The 21814-nt window shown below is 41.5% G+C and overlaps 1 protein-coding gene across 3 annotated transcripts in view; it reads left to right on the top strand.

Moving 5' to 3' along the window:
• LOC137415186 (epidermal growth factor-like protein 6) overlaps window positions 1-21814 on the top strand; it is a 78093-nt gene that overhangs the window by 17752 nt on the left and 38527 nt on the right. For all 3 annotated transcript variants that reach the window (XM_068100766.2, XM_068100765.2, XM_068100764.2), the window contains exons 3-5: window positions 17026-17118; window positions 19153-19272; window positions 20189-20308. In XM_068100766.2, the coding sequence (XP_067956867.2) occupies window positions 17026-17118; window positions 19153-19272; window positions 20189-20308 (333 nt within the window). The remainder of the gene's footprint in view (window positions 1-17025; window positions 17119-19152; window positions 19273-20188; window positions 20309-21814) is intronic.

The following is a 21814-nucleotide window of genomic DNA, read 5'->3' as shown; positions in this document are numbered from 1 at the left end:
TTTGGGGGACGCTTGTAAAGGGCATAGCCATCTATGCTCGCAAGTGTCTCTGCAGCATACGCTTTTGGAAAGCCTTTACTGCACACTCCATCTTTCACACAAATCGAATGGCGATTTAAATTGCCACACGGACCATGTATCATGTGAGACTTCACCAAGGAATGGATCTCTGGTGACTCATTTGAATTAGGAATTTGTGCGGAAACAATTCTGTCAATGTCTTCAGCGGTACAAATTTTATCTTCTTGGCACAGCATGAGTAATATGTGGGCATGCGGTAGGCCACGCTTCTGATACTCGACGACGTAGAGAAATGCACGTACTTTGCCCAACACGTGCTTCTTCGTTATATCGTCGATTAACTCTTTTAATTTCAGATGAAACACGCGTGCCACTAAATCTGGTCTGCCTTCAGCTCGTTGGTGTTGGCCGATGTTTTCTTGTATCTCTGTCCATTTTGGATTACACGTGAACGTGATGAAAAGATCTGGTTTTCCGAATTTGCGAACAATGGCCATAGCATCTTGGTAGTTCTGCTGCATAGCTCTGGGACTCCCTGCAAAACTCGACGGCAAAATGACGATACGACCGACAGGACGTTGGTTATCAGCAGCAACGTTCTGGACGTGGTCCAGTAGTCCTCTGTATTCCATGGCTCTAAGGGTTTCCTGATTTTGTTTGAAGTATTGCAGTCGATTTGCTTCTGCCTTGCAATAACCGTCGACAACATACTGCTGGAACAATTTCCCCGAAGAATGGATAGTGCTGAATTCATTTCGAATAGCCAGTCGGTAGGCATAGAATTCACGATGAGTTACCTTGTTTCGAACCGCAGTCTGTCGCTGGTGAGGCATGTTTATCATCCATCCAGGCTCGCCATGTGGAAAGAGAATGGGATATGTCATGGGATCAATGTGAGAGGAAAGTGGAGAGAGATTGTGTAAGCCCTGGTCATGCAAATGAACCTGGAAATCCCTGTTTGCAGGTGGTTCACCATCTTGTCCACTAACGAAGACAGCAGCAATTTCATCAGCAGTTGGTATGTTGTAACGTCTTTGGTCGTCTGCACACAGTCGACGAAAATGCATTTCCAAGGTAGAAGGGAGGCGATCTTCAAGGACAGCTTTCCTGATTTCTTCCTGTTCACGCTCGAACATAGTCTTGTAACATGTGACATAAGGATTAACGTCAGATAGTATGTTGTGCAGTTCTGCCATCAATTCTTGCAAACATCTGTGATTCTCAGGTCGATTCATACGTTCCTTTGTAGCTTGAGCTGTATCCAAAATAAATAATTGTGCAAATTGTGCTTGTTCATGTACATGTGATGGATGTAATGGACCACAGCGATGGTAAATTTGACCGTGGATTTTGAAACAGTATGGTCCATTTCCTGGAGGAGATGAGATCTGAGCACCCATTGATGCAAAAGCTAATGCCGAATTGTAATTCCGGATATTGTCTCGGAAGTTGCGACATTTTCCATCGTCACCCTGATAAAGTTGTTGCAGTCGAGCAGGTACGGCAAATAGTGGAGGCAATTTAACTTTTCCCTTGGAACAACACAGTGTAAATCCATCCCCTTGTCCTGTTGATTCATTTGTGAAATGGTGTGCAGAACAGTACACACATGGTGACGTCATTGGACCGCATTTATGCTCTTGAACAATATTATCGGATACTTCGGCCGGATCCATTATGGCTGCGGTTGTATATGTTTGCTGAGCACTCCAACGTCTTTGTTGCTCAGCATGCCGTGCGAGTCTGTGTTGGCGTTCATCGACGGTCTCGTTCTCGCACCTCATCGTTGTTGCAGCAGCATCCTGTGCGAGTCTGTGTTCACGTTCGTCGAGGGTCTCGTTCTCCCTCCTCATCGTTGTTGCAGCAGCATCCTGTGCGAGTCTGTGTTCACGTTCGTCGAGGGTCTCGTTCTCCCTCCTCATCGTTGTTGCAGCAGCATCCTGTGCGAGTCTGTGTTCACGTTCGTCGAGGGTCTCGTTCTCCCTCCTCATCGTTGTTGCAGCAGCATCCTGTGCGAGTCTGTGTTCACGTTCGTCGAGGGTCTCGTTCTCCCTCCTCATCGTTGTTGCAGCAGCATCCTGTGCGAGTCTGTGTTCACGTTCGTCGAGGGTCTCGTTCTCCCTCCTCATCGTTGTTGCAGCAGCATCCTGTGCGAGTCTGTGTTCACGTTCGTCGAGGGTCTCGTTCTCCATCCTCATCGTTGTTGCAGCAGCATCCTGTGCGAGTCTGTGTTCACGTTCGTCGAGGGTCTCGTTCTCCCTCCTCATCGTTGTTGCAGCAGCATCCTGTGCGAGTCGGTGTTCACGTTCCTCAACTGTCTCGTTCTCCTGTCTCATTCGTTTTCTTGCTGCAACCTGTTCAAGTCTGCATTGACGTTCGTCGACGGACTCGTTCTCCCGTCTCATTCGTTTTCTGGCTGCATCCTGTTCAAGTCTGCATTGACGTTCGACGACGGACTCGTTCGCCCTTCTCATTCGTTTTCTAGCTGCATCCTGTTCAGGTCTGCGTTCTTCATCCATTTTGGAAATGGAAGTTTCCACGCACCGCATGAATTGTCACGATCCTCAATAGGAAGTGTCTCATAATTATCAAATGACAAATGGCAAGTAAATTACATTGTGAAAATTTAATATTTCAAATAGACCTATTTAAAGTGTATGCGCAAATAACTAATAAATAAAAAAACGAAGAAATATGTCTCGGTAATTTCCTGAACTCGGTAATTTCTCGGTAATTTTACTTCCGGCTAAAAATGTTGAATGAAATAAAAACGAAGAAATATATGTCGTTTTGTGACGACTGTCACCAAAGGTAAACGGTGAATTCACTCGGTTTATTCGGTTCGGCTCGGTTTAAAGAAAAAGCGATAATGTCGAAATGTTGACGTCTGTGTCATGTTGGGCGGTGTATGATACTTGTTGGCTGTTGGGCGGTGATATGGTGTATTTTTAAAAATATATCTCTGCGTTTTCCCGCGTTGCTGACACCGAGTCTAAAACCATGATGGTGAGTTATATTGGAGATAAAGGCGTGAGAGAGACTCAATGGCCTTGAAGTTACAGGCATTTGAGAATTCATTTCGTTCTATAAACGGCAACTTTCATCGGATTTTCTTCTCGTTTTTTTTCAACCGAGTCTAAAACTATGTTAGTGACTGTGAAAAATGAAATGATATATCGAATTTAAAATAGATATCGACACATTGCCGTCGGTGTCATGTTGGGCGGTGTATGATACACCATGACGCGATTTTAAAAAATATATCTCTGCATTTTCCCGCGTGTGTGGAATGTTTGTGGAAAATTAAAGATTTCAAATAAACCTATTTAAAGTGTATGCGCACATAACTAATAAAAAAAACGAAGAAATATCTCTCGGTAATTTCCTGAAACATATTTTACTTCCGGCTAATATGTTGAATGAAATAAAAACGAAGAAATATATGTCGGCATCATTGTTGACGTTTTTGTGACGACTATCATCAAACGAAATAGTAATATATCATAACGGAAAAGCAAAAGCGAATTTTTAATATATATCGACACATTGCCGGCGGTGTCATGTTGGGCGGTGTATGATACACCATGACGCGATTTTAAAAAATATATCTCTGCATTTTCCCGCGTGTGTGGATTGTTCTCAATTATTGCTGACACCGAGTCTAAAAGTAAAACCATCGATAAAAATGAAATCATATGGTGAGTTAGATTGGAGATAAAGGCGTGAGAGAGACTCAATGGCCTTGAAGTTACAGGCCTTTGAGAATTCATTTCGTTCTATAAACGGCAACTTTCATTGGATTTTCTTCCCGTTTTTTTTCAACCGAGTCTAAAACTATGTTAGCGACTGTGAAAAATGAAATGATTTATCGAATTTGATTTGAAATAAAACTGGGGGAGAGCAAGACACCACGGGCCTACAAAACAGGACTCAAAGCTATGCGAGTTAATAAAATGGTGGATATTTGTTTATAGCCACTCCCAGAATGGGTGGAGCTACTCTGCAAACCGAGTAAGCCACACCCCGGACAGACACCCAACAGATAGACAGACAGACAGACAGACAGAATCATCTACGGCTATTATAATATAGATAACCACCTTTAGAGGCCATTTTTCCCCGCAAGCGGGGGTTGGCCTTTTTTCGGGAACCGTGGTTGTTGTTGTTTCTTGGTCCCCTTTTTGAAGCAATGTTTTTACAGCCGGATGCCCTTCCTGACGCCAACCCTTTTTGCCGCCTTTAACGACAAACAGGGAATTACCAGTGAACTGGTACTCAATTAGCCGACCTCGGAAGGTATGACAGGCTGAGTCAACCCCCCTGGCGTTAATTCAGCGATCGACCGGGATTCGAACCCAGGATCCTAGGCTTATCCTAAGCCGGCACCCTAGCCGCTAGCCCAACACCAGGGATCTAATGCAGAAATGTGTACAGAAATGTGTACAATGTGTACAGAATCTAATGCAGAAGTGTACAGAAAAAAATGTGTACAGAATCTAATGCAGAAATGCAGAAATGTGAAATGTGAACCCAATGCAGAAATGTGTGAACACGGAAAATGTTACAACTTTGTCAAAGTGTTCGGTCAGGTTTGCGACTGACAGGACGACGCAGACATATACACTTCATCTCTGAGCCATCTAGTCTGGGTTTGAATCTCGGGCCCAGGAGGTGGGAAAAAAAAGAGGAACAAATGAGTGGAGATGAGCAGATATTCTGGATATTGTGAGTTTTACTAAAAGGGGATTGTTGGTGAACTACGTGTGTGCAATGCAGATACTCAGGAGGAGGAGGGGACAAAGCACATAAAGAGCAGAGGGTGCAAGACCAGAAATGAGATGGTAAAATACAGAGACCACTGACATGTTGGCGATGGCGGAGTGATAGGCCCACCGACTCAGCTTCAGTGCAGGAGATTCAAATACTCCTGAAGGTCTTGGTTTCCATGGTGTCAAGCTGAGCAAGATGTGAAGCAGGGGAGACAACCCAGATGGGAGAGCAGTACTCCATCAAGCTGCACATGAAGGCCTTGAAGGTGGATATGAGTTCAGCTGTGCCAATGAAGGGCTTCTTCATAATCGAGGATGCCCAGTCAGTGGCTGGCTTTGGAGGCCAACTGAAATGTGGCTTGCCCAAGAAATATCATGGCGATAGTGAGACCCAAGAATTTGAGTGACAGAACTTCTTGGAGAGGATTATTCAGAAAGTGGATGGGAGGGTTGTCCAGTCGGTCTTTTCGGAGATACATCGTAAGAGTGTGAGATTTGTCAGGATTGAAAGACATGTTCCACTTGTTTGACCAGTCTGTGATTTTGTCCAGGTCTGCAGAGAGTGAGGAGGCTGCAGACTTCCGATCTGAGGGATGAGGCTTTTCCAGAGAGTCGGAGAGATCATTGATGAAGACCAGAGAAAGCACAGGGCCCAGAACACTGCCTTGGGGAACTCCAGCCTGAACAGGAAGGGGAGATGAGAGAAAACCATTCAGGGCCACACGTTGACTACGACCAGAGAGGAAGTCCACAAACCATGCGTGGAGATTTCCATGGATTCCATAGGAGGAGAGTTTGGTGAGCAGAGCTGGGTGCCAGACCGTATTGAAGGCACGTGATATGTCAAGGGAGACAGCTCTGATTTCCTGTTTGGCATTGAGGATCTCCATCCATTGTTGAGACAGCAGAAGCAGCATGTCCAGAGTAGAGTGACCTGGTCTGAATCCAAATTGATGATCGGAGATCAAGCCATTGGAAAAGAGGAAGGATTTGATGTCAGAAGCGATGATTGATTCCAGGACCTTGCTGATGATTGGGAGCAGGCTGATTGGTCTGTAGTTGCAAGGATCTGTTTTTGCACCTTTTTTGTGTAAAGTGGTAATGTTGGGACACTCCTCACTGCCCTCTCCCTACCACACACTCCTCCCTCAACCATGGTCCTCTCTCTTCCCCACTCTCCTCCCTCGCCCACTGCCCTCTCCCTCCCCCACTGTCCTCCTTGACCCCTGCCAGACTCCTCCCCTCCTCAGACGCACATAAGGCGCAGCTGTAAATCTATCGAGACAGAGTATAGTTGAATTAATGGTACAGAAGTCAGAATTCCACAGAATCTGACACAGACAGTTCAGAAGAGGACAAGATAACACAGTACGGCCGATAAAATGCATATACAGAAGCTAACGTATGTACATGACTTACCATTTAATGCATACATGTTTGTATTTCCATGCTATCTTCACTTTTGATATTGCCCACCTTTTAAACAAATAATATTGTGAGCCTTAATTATTTACTTTGAACAAAAATGAAAATCTAGTGAGATCGAAAAATATACAAGTAGCAGGCACTAACTAGAACTATGTCAAACTTAAAGCTGGAATGTGCTTTAAAAAAATAAGTTGGTGAATAAATGCGAAAAGAGTTTGGCTGTTTAAGTTTGAGCTTTTGTTGCCATTAGCAGTTCTGTAGATACAAGTCTGAACTGGCATCTCGGTGGCTGTGAAAGGCACTCACTCCCCTCAAGCTCAAAAGTTATATTATTGAACCTCACCAACTATTTCAAAAAAAACAGTGCAATGCACAGGTGATGTTTTTCCCTGCTAGATCTTACCTTGTTGTGCTGCATTGTAGAATTTGTTTTCGTATCGCTCAGGTCGACTCCTCAGATAGCCGGAGAACAAAATCTCACCCTTTTGACGTTTTTTCTCTTTCTACCTCTTTTTTTTCCTAAAGTTTTGTCTTTTCTGCTTCTTCAACGTTATCCTATTCCCGCTCCTCATTTAAAAACAAAAAGTAATTTAGTTTTCACTCCAAAACACGATCTCACTCTGCCTTACACCTATACTTTCTTCTTATCTCCCCCTTTTCTCAATTTCTCAATATTGATGATCAGAGATCAAGCCATTGGAGAAGAGAAAGGATTTGACGTCAGAAGCGATGATTGATTCCATGACCTTGCTGATTATTGGGAGCAGTTACTCTCTTGAAAATCCTCTCTATCTCTTTGCTGATGACTCTACTCTCTGTCACTCCATTCTTCATCCCTCAGATCGGCAGTCTGCAGCCTCCTCACTCTGCAGACCTGGACAAAATCACAGACTGGGCAAACAAGTGGAACATGTCTTTCAATCCTGACAAATCTCACACTCTTACGATGTATCTCCGAAAAGACCGACTGGACAACCCTCCCATCCACTTTCTGAATAATCCTCTCCAGGAAGTTATGTCACTCAAGCTTTTGGGTCTCACTATCTGCCATGATCTTTCCTGGAAAAACCACATTTCAAATCTGGCCTCCAAAGCCAGTCGCCGACTGGGCATCCTCCGTCATGCGAAGTCCTTCCTTGGCACACCTGAGCTCCTCACCACATACAAGGCTTTCATCCGCAGCTCAATGGAATACTGCTCTCCCCTCTGGGCTGGTGCTCCTGCCTCACACCTAGCTCGTCTTCACGCTGTTGAAACCAAAGCATTCAGAATCATTGGAATCTCCCGCGATGAAGCTAACTCCAAGGGCCTCTCACTCACTCACCGCAGGCATGTTGGTGGTCTTTCCGTCTTCTACCGACTCCTCTCTGGCCTTTCCCCCCCAGCTCTCTCTGGGCTCCGTCCCGCAAATATTCCTACAGGTCGCACAAGATCTGCCTGCAACCCTCTTATGGTTAAACTGCCAAAATCAAGACTCTCTGCTCACCTTCACTCCTTCATTCCTCTTTTCTCCCGCCTCTGGAACAAACTCCCTCACTCTCTTCAATCCCACTCCACCCTCCAGGTCTTTAAAACAGCTGTTCACCACCATCTCTTATCTTCCCCCATCCAAAACCTTGATCTTTTCTATCCCTGCTAATTTCACCCCAATTCCACTTTTTTGAAATACCAACTTCTGTCTTGGAAGTCCTTGGTGTCCTTGTGTTTTATACTTCTCCAACCCCCCCCCCCCCACCCCCCTTCCCACGCCTCCTCCCCCCAAGCCCTCTCCCTCCCACACATCTCCCTGCTCTTAAATGTTGTGTGCTCTCAAGTGTTTGTGTGCTTCCCCTTCTCTTGTCTTCCGCTCCCTCTTTTTATATATTTTGTTTGTCTGGTTGATTTGTTTGTGAAGTAAATGTCAGCTCTTTCACGAGCCTCGATTCAGTATACAAAAAAAATAAAAAAATAAAAATCTCCAAACTGAATATTCATTGAAGGAAATGCTTCTTCCTTCCTTTAAAAGCTTTTTAAAAACATTTTAAAAGTGCTTCACTTTCTTTATTTTTCTGTCATGAGTAACCCACATGATCTTCTTCTTTATCATGATCTTTATCCTCTTCTTCTTTTTCTCCTTCTTCGCCCTTTCTCTCACCTGCGTCCATCAATCTACCTCCCAAACCTACAGCCCCACCTTTCTCAAAAAAGAAAGAAATTCCTTCCACACATCCCATTATCTTTATCTCAAAATGTCGATTTGGAAATCTTAATAAGTCCAGTTTGTAGAGGTTGTTTGATCATAACAATCAAAACACATTCAGGTTATTTTAATGGTGTCAAACCCCTCCATGTCAGTACCCTCACCCCCCCCCCCATCCCCCACATCTCCTACAACCCCACCCCTTCCATATGTCCCCCTCTTCAGCATTCATCCACTTCATATCCCCTCTTTCTACATCCCCCCTTAACCCCATCCCCTCAAAGCTTCCACCTCACCACACCAACTCAAAGTTTCTCCCTCATCCTGCACCCTCCCATCTTCCTCCCTCCCCTACTAGTGTAGGCTGCTATGTCTTAAAAATGGCTGTCGTGTTTTTTTTTTGTTAAAAGCAAAATTCCACTTGATTCCTTGTCTTTGGGGTGTCACGTGTTCGAAAAAATAGGTTGTTAATTTTTTTAAACGGATTAAGGGTGTCAAATCCAAGATGCCCACCAAAATATATAAATTCCATTAAAACTGGTATTCTGAACACAGTATGAGGTCCAAATTAATGATAATACGCATAATTTCAATACCAAGGAGTTCAAAAACAATTAATTTCAATATGGCAGTCAAATTCAAAATGGTGGAAAAATCCAAGATGGCCGCCACTTCTTAAATAACCACAGTACAAAAACTTAATGTTCTTGATAACACAAATTGTGAATGATGGAAAAGGTCCATTTGGTGGTAATACCCGCACAAGCAATGCTTAGCCGTTGGGGAAATATGTTACTGATTCGTTGAAAACGGTGGATGGCAGCCATCTTGAATTTTAAAATGGCTGCCATTAGAAACACAGGCCGATCTTATTATTTGAGTGAGTGAAAACGTCTACATCCTCTACCAGTATTACAATATTGATTATAATCTTGACATTAATGTACAAAGCACTGTTTCTATTTTAGGTTACTATGCTGTCAACCATGTCCATCCCCAGATTTTGAAGTTCAGGACAGATTAGCAAGCAAAAAAGTTGTTAGCTGTACCATGGTAGGAGTCCTTACCCACTCAAGATATACCGTATCTGAACAAGCGTTTTGATAGTAGCCAGGTTAGTGAGTAGTATTGGAAAATGAACCAGAAACTTAAGCAACAAAACAAGAGAAACTGAATAGCAGAAAACAATTTGCATTGACAGTAAAGGCGGGCAATGGTCCTTCAATGATCCTTTTTATACATCCACGGTATGTACTGATTCCTGTCATATTGTATTATATCTGTAGTGCATTAAACACTAGTTGTCCTATGTACACATTTGCTGTTATACTTGTAGGTTAGAACGCCCTAAACCCTGTTCCTCCCCTTCTCCGAAGTTTGAACAAGCATCTCGTATCAAAGTTGATAAGAAGCCACGGGTAGAAGCCCTGACGACAAGCACAAAACACAACGTAGTGGATTTATTGCCAGGTTAGTGGTGGATTGTTAAGTGTAGTTACAGTTATATGCAGCAACATTGGATACTTATTATGACGAGTTTGATTCTACATTGATAGTGTTACTGAAACAAATATCAAAAGCTGTTAATACATCAAATAGTGATATCTTTTAAAATTGGTGTCACTACAACTATCATGATGTATACCTCACTCTCCTTAATTTGAACCTATAGGTGAGGTTGATACCCGTGATGGAAGCTCTTTCCCCCGACAAGAGGCCAAAATCCGTGGATTTCAAGCTGTGTTTTATTTGCCAGACTGGTGTTCGGCAAGCTGACTACAAAAGCTATGTAGCAAAACCTGCATTAGATTCCATTCAGAATATCATTGACTCTGCTCAACTGCGATATGGATATGGAGACACAGACTATGCTGAACTGAATGCCCGTGTTCAGGACTTTTCTGCAGAACAACTGATAAATGAGGGTGTTTCCTATCACAAGAGATGCTATGCAAATGTTACACACAAAGGTAACATTGATAAGGCAAAGACATGATTCAAAAAGGCAGCATTAGTGGGAGATGTTGCTGTCATACGACAGAAGAAGATAGGACGTCCTTCTTGTTCTGCAGCGGATTCTCCTTCGACGTCCGTGAGAGGTAGAAGAGAAAAATATACTGACAATATCAAATGTGTTGTGTGTGCTGAAGACACAAGAGTCAAGCTCCATGATGTTGCAACCAAGAATATGGGATCCCAGTTTATGGAAATTGGCCGAAACACAAATGATGTAAATCTGAAGGCAAGGCTAAGTAATGTTATTGCAGCAACTGATCCCCTAGCAGCAGTTGCTTATGATATCAGATATCATCTACCTTGCTTTGTAAAAGCAAAGAGGGACATTGCAAGAGCGAAGGAACCCAGATCAGCAAAAAAATTTGGCCAAGCCATATCTGACCTTGAGATACTTGAAGTAATAGCAAATGAACTGAAAACTAGAGAAACTGCTTTGAACATGAATGATATTCAAACAACTTACATCAACATATTAGAAGGAAACGGAGTGCCCTTAACTTCCAAACAAATGTACAAACCGTTCCTAAAGCAGCTGATTCTGGATAACATCCCTGATGTGCACTTCAACAGACCACCAGACAAGACTAAACCTGAACAAGTTCTTCCAACTAAAGTAAAAGAAGCAGCTCTGTCAACTGCTCTAGAGACAGAAGATTTCACAGGAGAATTGAAGATCCTGTTGAAAGCAGCCACAATAGTAAGACGAGATATTGCCAATTCACCCAACTGGAAGTTCCGTGGGACATTTCAAGACTATGAACCACCTCCACTGTTGTACACATTTTGCAAACATGCCATTCAGGGACCAAGACCAATTCAAACTGAAAGGAGGAGAACATCTGTAGATCAAAGTGCCTCCGTTTTAGCACAGCACTTTGTTCAAGCTTACAAATCTGACAGACAGGTGTCGTTTACACCAAAACACTTAGGGAGTGACTTCAGAAACCTCTGCGAAACTCCTCTTTCAGTGGGCTTGGCCTTAGACGTGCACAAGAATACAAGATCGAAGACCCTTGTATCAAAGTTGGAACAGCTTGACATTGGCATCAGTTATTCCAAAGTTATGGAAATTGAGACTGGCATCGCCAATACTGTCAGAAAGCAAATGGATTCAGTAGGTGGACTTTGCCTACCACCTTGGCTAGTTAAGGATACATTTGTTTGGTATGCCTTAGATAACATTGACTTTCTGGAAGTCACGCCTTGCGGTATGAACACGCTCCATGGAACAGCAATAGCTGTTTACCAGTCCACAGACCACAACAAGCCAGCAATGTTGCCCAAAGTCGAAATTGACCGTACATCAAGTTCTCAAACATTGGTTGATGCCATAGAATGTGAGTATCACACATGCAAGAAGCCGGAGATTATACAGAAGAAGTTTCCGTGCAAGCTAAGCAGCTCTCATCCCATCACAGATATGAGCAAGAAGACCGATATGGCATGGATAATTGGCTGTTTAGATCTCGAGGAACATAGCGATGAAACGCAATCACAAACCACTTCGTCAGAAACACAACTCAGGGAAAGAGATGACGAACCTCAAGCACAAAACGAGACTCCAGAAACACATCTCGATACAGTTGAAGATCAAACACAAGCAACACAAGCAAAATCAAAGTCTCAAGGAACATGGGGTGCTTTTAACTCCCTGCTGTCTTCTTCAGCGAGCCGAACCAATGTCTCTTTAGTTCCACCACTGATATGATCACCACCTACAGACTACGGAACCCTTTATACTGGTCTGATGAGAGCACATAATATGACAACTCAGGTTCATGGAAAAGACAAAATAACAGTGATGACACTTGATCTCCAACTCTATGATATGGCAATGAAACTATGGGTAGAAAGAGATGAAATGAAGAAGCAGTTCCTGTTTCGGCCTGGTGAGTTGCACGTAGTCTTCTGGGCATTGGCGGCATTAGGCAAATACGTGGAAGGAAGCGGCATTGACCAGGCTTGGGTCGAAGCTGGACTATATTCTCCAACAACCGTAACGCAAATCCGAAATGGAAAACATCTCTACAGGTCCCTAGAAGCACATACTGTAACATTGCTTGCTCTATACCATCTCTACTTTGACAGGTTCCTAACAAAAGCACCAGAAGAGAAAGTGTTCCTAAGTGAAGCGTCCATTGATTTGGAAAAAGCATATCAGAAAGATATCAGCATGAACACAGGCAACCGTCAAAACCTCAGAGATGCCGTCAGAGAAACCATGACCATGTTCGAATCTAGAGATATCCTCACAAAGTTGGGACAGTTTGAAAGCAATCCAGCACCAATTCAACACTACATCCATAACTACTTGAGGCAGTTTGAAACTATCCTTCAGTATATTAGAGCTACCAGACAACGGGACCTGCTGCTGCATATGGAAAGCACTGAAGCTCTTATCAAGTACTTCTTTGCTCACAACCACCTGAACTACGCACGTTTGCTCCCTTTGTACCTGTCAACAATGCAGCAAACAGAACATGTTTTTCCAGATGTCTGGGCAGAACTCCTGAAAGGAAATTTCTGTGTGACGAAGGGGATTGCTGCATTCACTTCAATAGGTCCAGATCACGGAATTGAGCAGGAGAACCGCAAACTCAAGGTCATTGGAGGCATTACTGGAATAACCCAAATTGAGAGAGCTCTAGACCGTTTCTTCCTGATTGCACCTGACTTGTCTAATCTAGTAGAGGAGTTTCAAAGAGAATATGGCATGGAAGGTGCTGATACCAGAGACCAACACCACGAGATCACAGGGGGAAAGTCCACCCGAGTAATGAGAAATTCCGCTAGATTGACAGAGGTATTTGTTGTTCATGGAGACCCATTCGTAACCGATGAGAGTGACCTGTGTAACCTTCTTACCAAGAAAGTAATTGATGAAAAGGTAACAAAGGACATAGTAGACCGCGATGCCATCGGAAAACAGTTGTTCCAGACATTTGTCAAAGAACGCCTTACAGAAGGAAAACTTTCAGTGTGGGATCCAATGAAGAGAAAGAACATAGGCACTTTCAAAAGTGCCAACACAGTGAAGAAAGTGAAAGCAGGTGACAAACTCATTAAAGTCAAAGAAGAACGAGGACTCCTACAGAGGTTTATAGTAGCATCAAGAAGCCGTCCAGACCTTGATCTAAAGGACTGTATTGGGAAGTATGAATTTGGAATTGTTCCACGTGCCTTTTTCGCTTCGGATGGGTCACTTCTCCTAGCATATGACAAGGCTAAGGTCCTTCATCATCTTGAAGCGCTAGTTACCAAGGAGCAACCTAGCCCAACAGAAGCCACAAGCGATCCAGCTAATGCCATACCGAGTGTTTCTGGCGACCAAGTATTGAGTGAAAACTCCCAAACTGAAGTACCACCCCAAGCCGAGGCGCCTGAAGTACAAGAAGCGCAGCCTGAGCAAGAAGCTTCAACTGACATGTCCGACATGTCTGAGAAATTTAAAGTTGTAGTCATAGATGGCATGGCCCTCGTTAACTCCATCTCCAAGACAGAAAAAATGAAAACATGCAGTGATTTTGCCATGTCATTTCTTGAAAAGCTTATCAGGATTGCAGCTAACTACGACGAAGTAAGACTGGTATTTGACAGATACGTCGAAAGTTCTCTGAAAGAGCAAATGAGAAAAAAGAGAACAAAGGGAAACTCGACCTACTATCACATCCAAGATAGTACACTGATCCAGAATATTTCCTTGAAGGACTTCCTTTCAAGTGTCAAAACCAAGGCAGAACTTGTAGAGTATTTAGCTGCAAAGACTCTGGATCACAGCAACAGCTCTGCCAACAAATTGAAGAAGTTCATGGTAACCTTCGGCACTGAGACAAAAGGCAATGTAAGTGTGCCTGATGAATTGGTAAAACACGGTCATGAAGAAGCGGATACGTTACTCTTGCTCCATGCCCTAACAGTTAACGGCGATGTAGAACTTGTAATAGACTCTCCAGATACCGATGTCTTCTTGCTGATGATCCACATGTATCCACAGCTACCTGCTGAGACATATTTCCTTACCGGAAAAGGAAAACTGAATAGGAAAATTGCAGTCAAACCTATCTTTGAAAAGTTAGGAGTTAACCGCGCCTCAGCTATTTTTGGGTTTCATTCTTTCACAGGATCAGATATGTGTGGCAGGTTCGCCGGCAGGACAAAGGACTGGTGTATGAAGGTGTTCATGTCCTGCGATGATATGATACTGGATTCACTTGCTTCACTTGGCAAATCTGCTGCTACACCCTCTCCAAACGCAATTGACCAACTGGAAAGGTTCGTTTGCTTGTTGTACAGATCCAAAACACACACCAAAGTAAATGCACTACGATGGTTCTTGTACTCAAATCGACAGGCCGTGGGAGAGAGTCTGCCTCCAACCTCTGGATCATTGACACCACACATTCTGCGAGCACATTATATTGCAATGATATGGATGCAGGCATGCGAAAGTCAACCGTCCCTTCCTTCTCCCACTGACTACGGATGGAAGTCAGAGGAAAATAGATTTCTTCCGGTGATGTGTTTGAACCCTCCAGCACCAGAGGCCGTGACTAAGCTGGTAAAATGTGGCTGCAAATCAGGATGCAAAGGAAACTCCTGTAGTTGCCGCAGCAATAAACTCCTATGCACAGAGGTCTGTAGCTGTTTGAACTACGGCTGTAGCAACAATGAACAATCAGCTCAGAACATTGTGGGAGATGAACACGAGGACTTGTAAGGTAAAACGGATGATTGTGAGACAGGAATATTTAAATATGGTCAAACAGGAAATTACATTACGCTATCATTGTTATAGCAATGTGGACCTTTGTGTAAAACAGTGGTAGCCATATTGGATTTTCTCACTATTTCTCACTATGGCAGGTATCCACCGATTTCAACGAATCAGTAACATGTTTCCCCAATGGCCTAGCATTACTTATGTGGGCATTACCACCAAAATGGACTTATTTCATCATTCACAATTTGTGTTATCAAGAACATTAAGTTTTTGTACTGTGGTTATTTAAGAAGTGGCGGCCATCTTGGATTTTTCCACCATTTTGGATTTGACTGCCATATTGAAATTAATTGTTTTTGAACTCCTTGGTATTGAAATTATGGGTATTATCATTAATTTGGACCTCATACTGTGTTCAGAATACCAGTTTTAATGGAATTTATATATTTTGGCGGCCATCTTGCATTTGACACCCTTAATCCGTTAAAAAAAATTAACAACCTATTTTTTCGAACATGTGACACCCCAAAGACAAGGAATCAAGTGGAATTTTGCTTTTAACAAAACAAAAACACGAAATGACATAACAGCCTACACTATACCCCCCATAATGCACCCTCCCAGCCTCACGATAATGCACAGCCACCCACCCCCATAATTCATACTCACTCTGTCGAAAATAAAATTCTGAGTAGCATATCTCAGAACAAATTGGCAGTCATTCTCAAAATGATCCCAACAATCTGTTCGTCTTTCCAATAGAACAATAAATCCCAATGCCACTTCTTCAGATCCTCCTATTATTCTTTAATTCCTTCCTTGTGATGACCTTCAGCATGCCCAACCTAACCCAATCTTAACTCTTTTTCGAACTACTCATTTCCTTCCTCTGTGTCTTTTTTTTACTCGATTTAAGGCTCGTAGTCTGACAAACATGGACATACAGCCAAATACAAGAGACACAACACAAGACTGTTAGATGAGAAAAAAACAGCCACTGAGCTTGGGGGAAGGGCCGTCATTCACAGGCACTCTGGGTACCAGCGACGTCACAACAATGGCGCCACCTTTCTCACCACACTCAGTGGGACATTTCCAAAGGAGGAATTTCCTCCTCCCCGTTGATGCCAACTTAAGGGGATTTTCCATGCTCTATCCTTTTAAATGCTGAATGTCAAGAAAGGAACATTTCAACACAATATTTTAGGCTATGAGTTCCGATTGTGAAATATGGAAGCAGATTTCAAATACCACCTGTTAATAAGCCTATACGATATATTATTCAATCTTGCCAGGAGCCGATCACATTGCACCAATGCACCTAGCCTCACACCAGCCAATCAGCGTAACCGTGAATGGATGAACGGACAGCCATCTCTGTTGTATATATATATATATATATATATATATATGTATATATATACATACATACATTACCGGAAGAAGAACTTCCCAAACAATATTTGATTTCCATTGTAGAAAGATTGCCACGAGTGTGTTCGGCGGTTATATCTGCAAAAGGTGGCTACTTTGCTGAGTCAAAAATTTAAATTAAATTTTGTTAAAATGATTCTATGATTTATTTTTTTATCTCCAATTGTTTATTTGTTCTATGCTTAATTTCAGAGTACATTGAGACATTAAACTGCGTAAATTTAAATAAAAACTGGAAAAATTGAGGTGTTCTAAAACTTTTGACCGGTAGTGTATATATATATGGATTGTTTTCTGATATCAGTCTCAATTTCTGGGATTTTCCATTCCAGGTTTTCATTCTGAAACGTTAGTAAGTAGGTTTCAGCCATTATTCCCTGTGGTGTCAAAATTTGATTTAATTTATTAATTTGTCGTTTTATTGGTTGTTTAACTTTCCTTTTCATTGCTTTATAAAGCTATTTGCAAGCCACCATGCAAGAATGGCAAGTGTGTAGGACCTGGAAAGTGCAAGTGTTTACCTGGATACACAGGAAAGACCTGCAACCATGGTAGGTGAAGACATTGGGCATGCCATTTTATTATTATATTTAAGACTATAATCTACTGGGTATATTTTTTGTATAAAGAAATTCATTGTGGTTTGCTTTTAATATTTTTTTCCCATTACCACCATAATTGATACATTGTGAGGGTGCATGAAAAACCCTTCATTTTGCACTACATACCTTATCAATTTACGAGCCTTAATGTCTTATAACTTAACGCCATCTGTATGATTCAAAATAATGTTTATTGCAACATGTTTATTGCTCATGCTATGTATTTTTCATGTGTGGAACATTTGTTGTACCAAAACATTAATATATATGATAGAGCAGTAAAGTCAAATTCACTCTTCAATAATTTGACAAAAAGAAAGTCTGTAAGCTCTTTGTTTATTGAAAATGCAATTACAAACATTTTAAATGTATGTTTTAATTTTTCTCATGATATGAAATATACTGTACCGGTAACCGAAAATCATAAAATTAATAAGTTCATTTTATTTGATTGCAAAATGTGTTTGCTTTCAAATGAAGTACAGATACACAATTGTAATTCATCTATATAACCGAAAATATATATATATAAACCTTGTGTGTGTGTGTGTGTGTGTGTCGTTGGTTGTTATTTCCATTTGTGGGTTTCAGAAGATGGAACGGATTCTTCCCAGGGCTCAATGTATCCTCTTCCATTTCAGTAAGGGATCACGATACATGGACCAAGTTGTGAAGTTTTCTTATTCTCAAAGTTTTGTTCCTAGTGCTCCTTTGAGGAACGTCACCGAGCCTCAGACAGCTTCCAACTGTACTTTGTTTGCAATTATATTTCCAGAGATGTTTTTTACGGTCTCCGTAAGGTTCTTCTTAATCATTCCCGTTGTTCCAACTATCACTGGTACAATTTTGGTTTTCTTCAGAATCCAAAATCTTTTGACCTCATATTTGAGATCTTGGTCTTTAGTCATTTTCTTGATTTCTGTGTTGTTTAGACCAAAATCGCTGGGGACTGACACCTCAATTAGCAATGCCTTTTTTTCTTGTTTTTCCCTAAGTACTGCATATGGTTGCATTGTTTTCTATACCCGTGCTTGATGGGATAATCAGGTCAGACATGAGCATTACTTTCTTGTTTTAAATGATCGCTTTTGGTTCATGTTTCCATAAGTTTTCTGGGACTGGGATATTGATTTTCTTTTGTAGAAGTGCCAGTAGATTACACTCTAGATACTTTGGTGTGCCTTTGGGTGTACAGCTGTTCTGACATGAGTTTTTTTACATTCCAATAGGAGGTGACTCGTGCTTTCTCTTTCTTCCTTTCAAAATCTACACTTGTCCGATTGACTCAGTCCCACTATATTCTTAAATCTATTGGTGTAGTGAGTGTCCTTGGTCTTGGCCATTTATAATGATTCGTTCTACATCCCAGTTGAGCTGACCTCTTCTTAGCCAATCCAATGAGCCTTCTTTGTCTACTACCATTCTGTCCAACCTTTTTTTTTTATACCTTCCTGCTCTTTTATCATTCTCCCAGTTGTCGGTGTATATCTGTTGATATTTCCATTTATATTTTTATTTTGTCTTTTTATAAACGTTGGTGCTGTATTTATTGCTGTTTCAGTTTCATGTGTGACATTTTATTTGAGGTTTGATGTGTTTGTGTGTGTGTGTCTGTTTCACAAAAAATAGGTTATTCTAACCAAAGCTGTAACAAGGTGTACTCTCCCCAATTTTGACACAAATAGGAAGGAGGAGACCATATCTCAGGAAAAACTTTCATCCAAATTATGAATAATAATTTTCCCTCCATTTTATTTTGTATTCATTGGCTTGTGCTGTTTCATTGTAATTTTCGATAAGGTCATTCCCTCAGCTAGAATACAATTTTGGAAATTCCTGCTTTGTTATTTTATATAGACACAAAATTATGACATTTTGGCACTTTTTACCGTTCGGTGGTTTTCGTGTCTGAGTGTTTTTCTTGTTCAAAAAATACACGATCCCAACGATTAGTCACTGAAAGCAAATTGCTTCATGCTGTAGACTTGAATGAATGCGGTTTGAAACCCCGGCCTTGCAAGCACCGGTGCATGAATACGTATGGGAGCTTCCGTTGCTACTGCCTCAATGATTACACACTGATGAGTGATGGTTCATGTGTTGGTGAGTGTTCCAACTTCCACTACTCATGTCCGATCCTTATTATGTCTCACAAGATGTTCATTGTTATAATAATTATCAATCAAGTAAGTCATTTTAAGAAAAAAATAATTCAGTTCTGTATTTTATATCGGATGTAATTTTTTGTAGACTTCCATTTTTCAGCAAAACCAAAATACCACAACATCAATACGGATGTGCAATTTGCACAAGTATTGTAGAAATGACTTTTGTGAACTTACACAGTCCACTCTTCATTTATACAGTGCTCTTTGAATGATTATTACTGACCACAAACTTGACTGGTTTTGTGACAAACAAAATTTCATTCATGCTATATTCATAAAGACATGCTAATTTTGAAGATTATGATTGGACGTCACACTTAATGATGAAGATAATCTTTGCAATTCCTCACCTCCTTTCTTTACTCTTTTCCTGCTTGTTCATTCCATTGTGTTTGGCCCACTGTTAATTCTACCTTGCACTTACATGAGCCTCACTCCTGTAAAATATATAAATACGAGTCATTGAAATGGATTGCACTTACTGACAGTTAAGTAAACTGATTATATCAATATGTTACTCCCCAAAACTTACAGCAAACTGTTAAGCAGAATACCCAATACGAAGATCTTTGTAAACATTTTAGACTGATTAATTTTATTGCATTCATACATTTAGTGATTATATTTTCCAAAACATTATATGACCAACTTTGAGATTTGAATGATATTTATTAGTCCCCATCGAACACAAGCTCATGTAAAATCAAGGCAAAGTGATTGTGTACTTATCTTCTATATAATGTTAAGTTATTGATATAGCAGCTAGGCCATTTGCAGTTGTAATATGATGAAGGGAGGAAACTTTTCAGGTCGACGTACATTTCTTACTTGCATACATGTGCCAATCACAGATCCATGGGCATGCTCAATGAGGCGCTGCCAATATGGCTGTGAGGATATAAATGGATTGGTGCAATGCACGTGTCCCTCCCGTGGACTGCATCTTGCTTCTGATGGCCGAACATGTCTGGGTAAGTTGACGCACTGAAGATAACTTGTTTTTTAAAGTTGAAGTTTATATGTTTACAAATGGGGTATGCTTACACCTTGTAAGCAATAAGTATGTAGGAACATAATAAATGGAAGCTTTATGATTTGAGGCAAGCATCAATGACCTCTGCTAGATATCATTTGTTTTATTTTGTTTTTGCTTTTTACAGACTAGTTTACGATTTTTTAGTAAATTTTCATTGAGGATTTTATTTCACAGTTATCAGTTATAGAACCACCTTTAGAGGCCATTTTTCCCCGCAGAGCAGGGGTTGGCCTTTTTCGGGCACCATTGTCCCCTTTTTGAAGCAATGTTTTATGGCCGGATGCCCTTCCTGCCACCTTCCCTGTTAGTCGCCTCTTGCGACACACAGGGAATTACCAGTGAACTGATAATCAATTTGCCGACCTCAGAAGGATGACAGGCTGAGTCAATCCCGCTGGCGTTAATTCAGCAATCGACTGGGACTCGAACCCAGGATCCTAGGATCCCGAGCTGGCACCCTAACCGCTAAGCCAACACCAGGCTACAGTTAACAGTTATAGAAATTACAATTTTCAAATGCTAGATATTGATTGAGGTTTTTTTTTTAACGGACGCTTTTACAGTTTTATATGTAAATTTTCATTTACAGACTCTCTTTCGTTTTCCCCTTACACACATTATTGTCATGTTTATTTCACAGTTTACAATCATATAAATTACAATTTTCCAATGCTAGATAGCGATTGAGGTTTTTTTTTAAACGCACGTGTTTACGGTTTTTTACGTAAATTTTCATTTACGGATGCTTTCTGACGGTTGTGGTTTTTCTCATGATATGAAATCAAGTCGAGACCTCGTTTCCCAGATATGAGGCTTCATTGAAATCTATCTCCACATACCCTATACGCACAGAACAAGGAATAATATCAGAACAGCAGCAAAGATTATACTGACATTTCATTGTCCATCGGCAAGCAAATAATTCATTACTTGTCATACCTTCTCGAGCGTCCGCTCACAAAAGATAGACACGAAATCAAAACTCCTCCTTTCTCGTACAACCCGTTATATTCCGTTCTTAAGGCTATTCCATTTGAATCCTCTTCTTCATATTTCATCACATTCACCCTCGTTAAAATACAATCTAGTGAACAAACAAGTAAGCAATGCAACAGTAACAAAGCAAAGCTCTACCAACCAAAACGAGTTGGCGGTTGGCACAATCTTCCAGCACGAGTTCGATAAATCCCCTCAGTTTCCGGGTCCCCAGATTCACAAAGAGAATCTTCCTAATCAGTCTGCCCCTTTTGAGATATCCATGACTCCAACGGGATCTCCGTTACCTTGACATTATCAAGCATTACTTTATCCCCGGTCGATCCTTGCTGCGACTCACTTTGACGGGTGAACCTGAGATTCCGTTTCCCGTGTCATCAGCAATGTGCTCATTTCTCTCACCGCAAGGCGCTAGATGGTGAATAGATACAGTAGTCTCACGCCC

Source organism: Myxine glutinosa, chromosome 12, assembly GCF_964187855.1.
Source record: "Myxine glutinosa chromosome 12, kmMyxGlut1.1, whole genome shotgun sequence".
In the NCBI taxonomy this organism is placed as follows: Eukaryota; Metazoa; Chordata; class Myxini; order Myxiniformes; family Myxinidae; genus Myxine; species Myxine glutinosa.
This window is presented reverse-complemented; position numbering and strand designations above follow the sequence as displayed.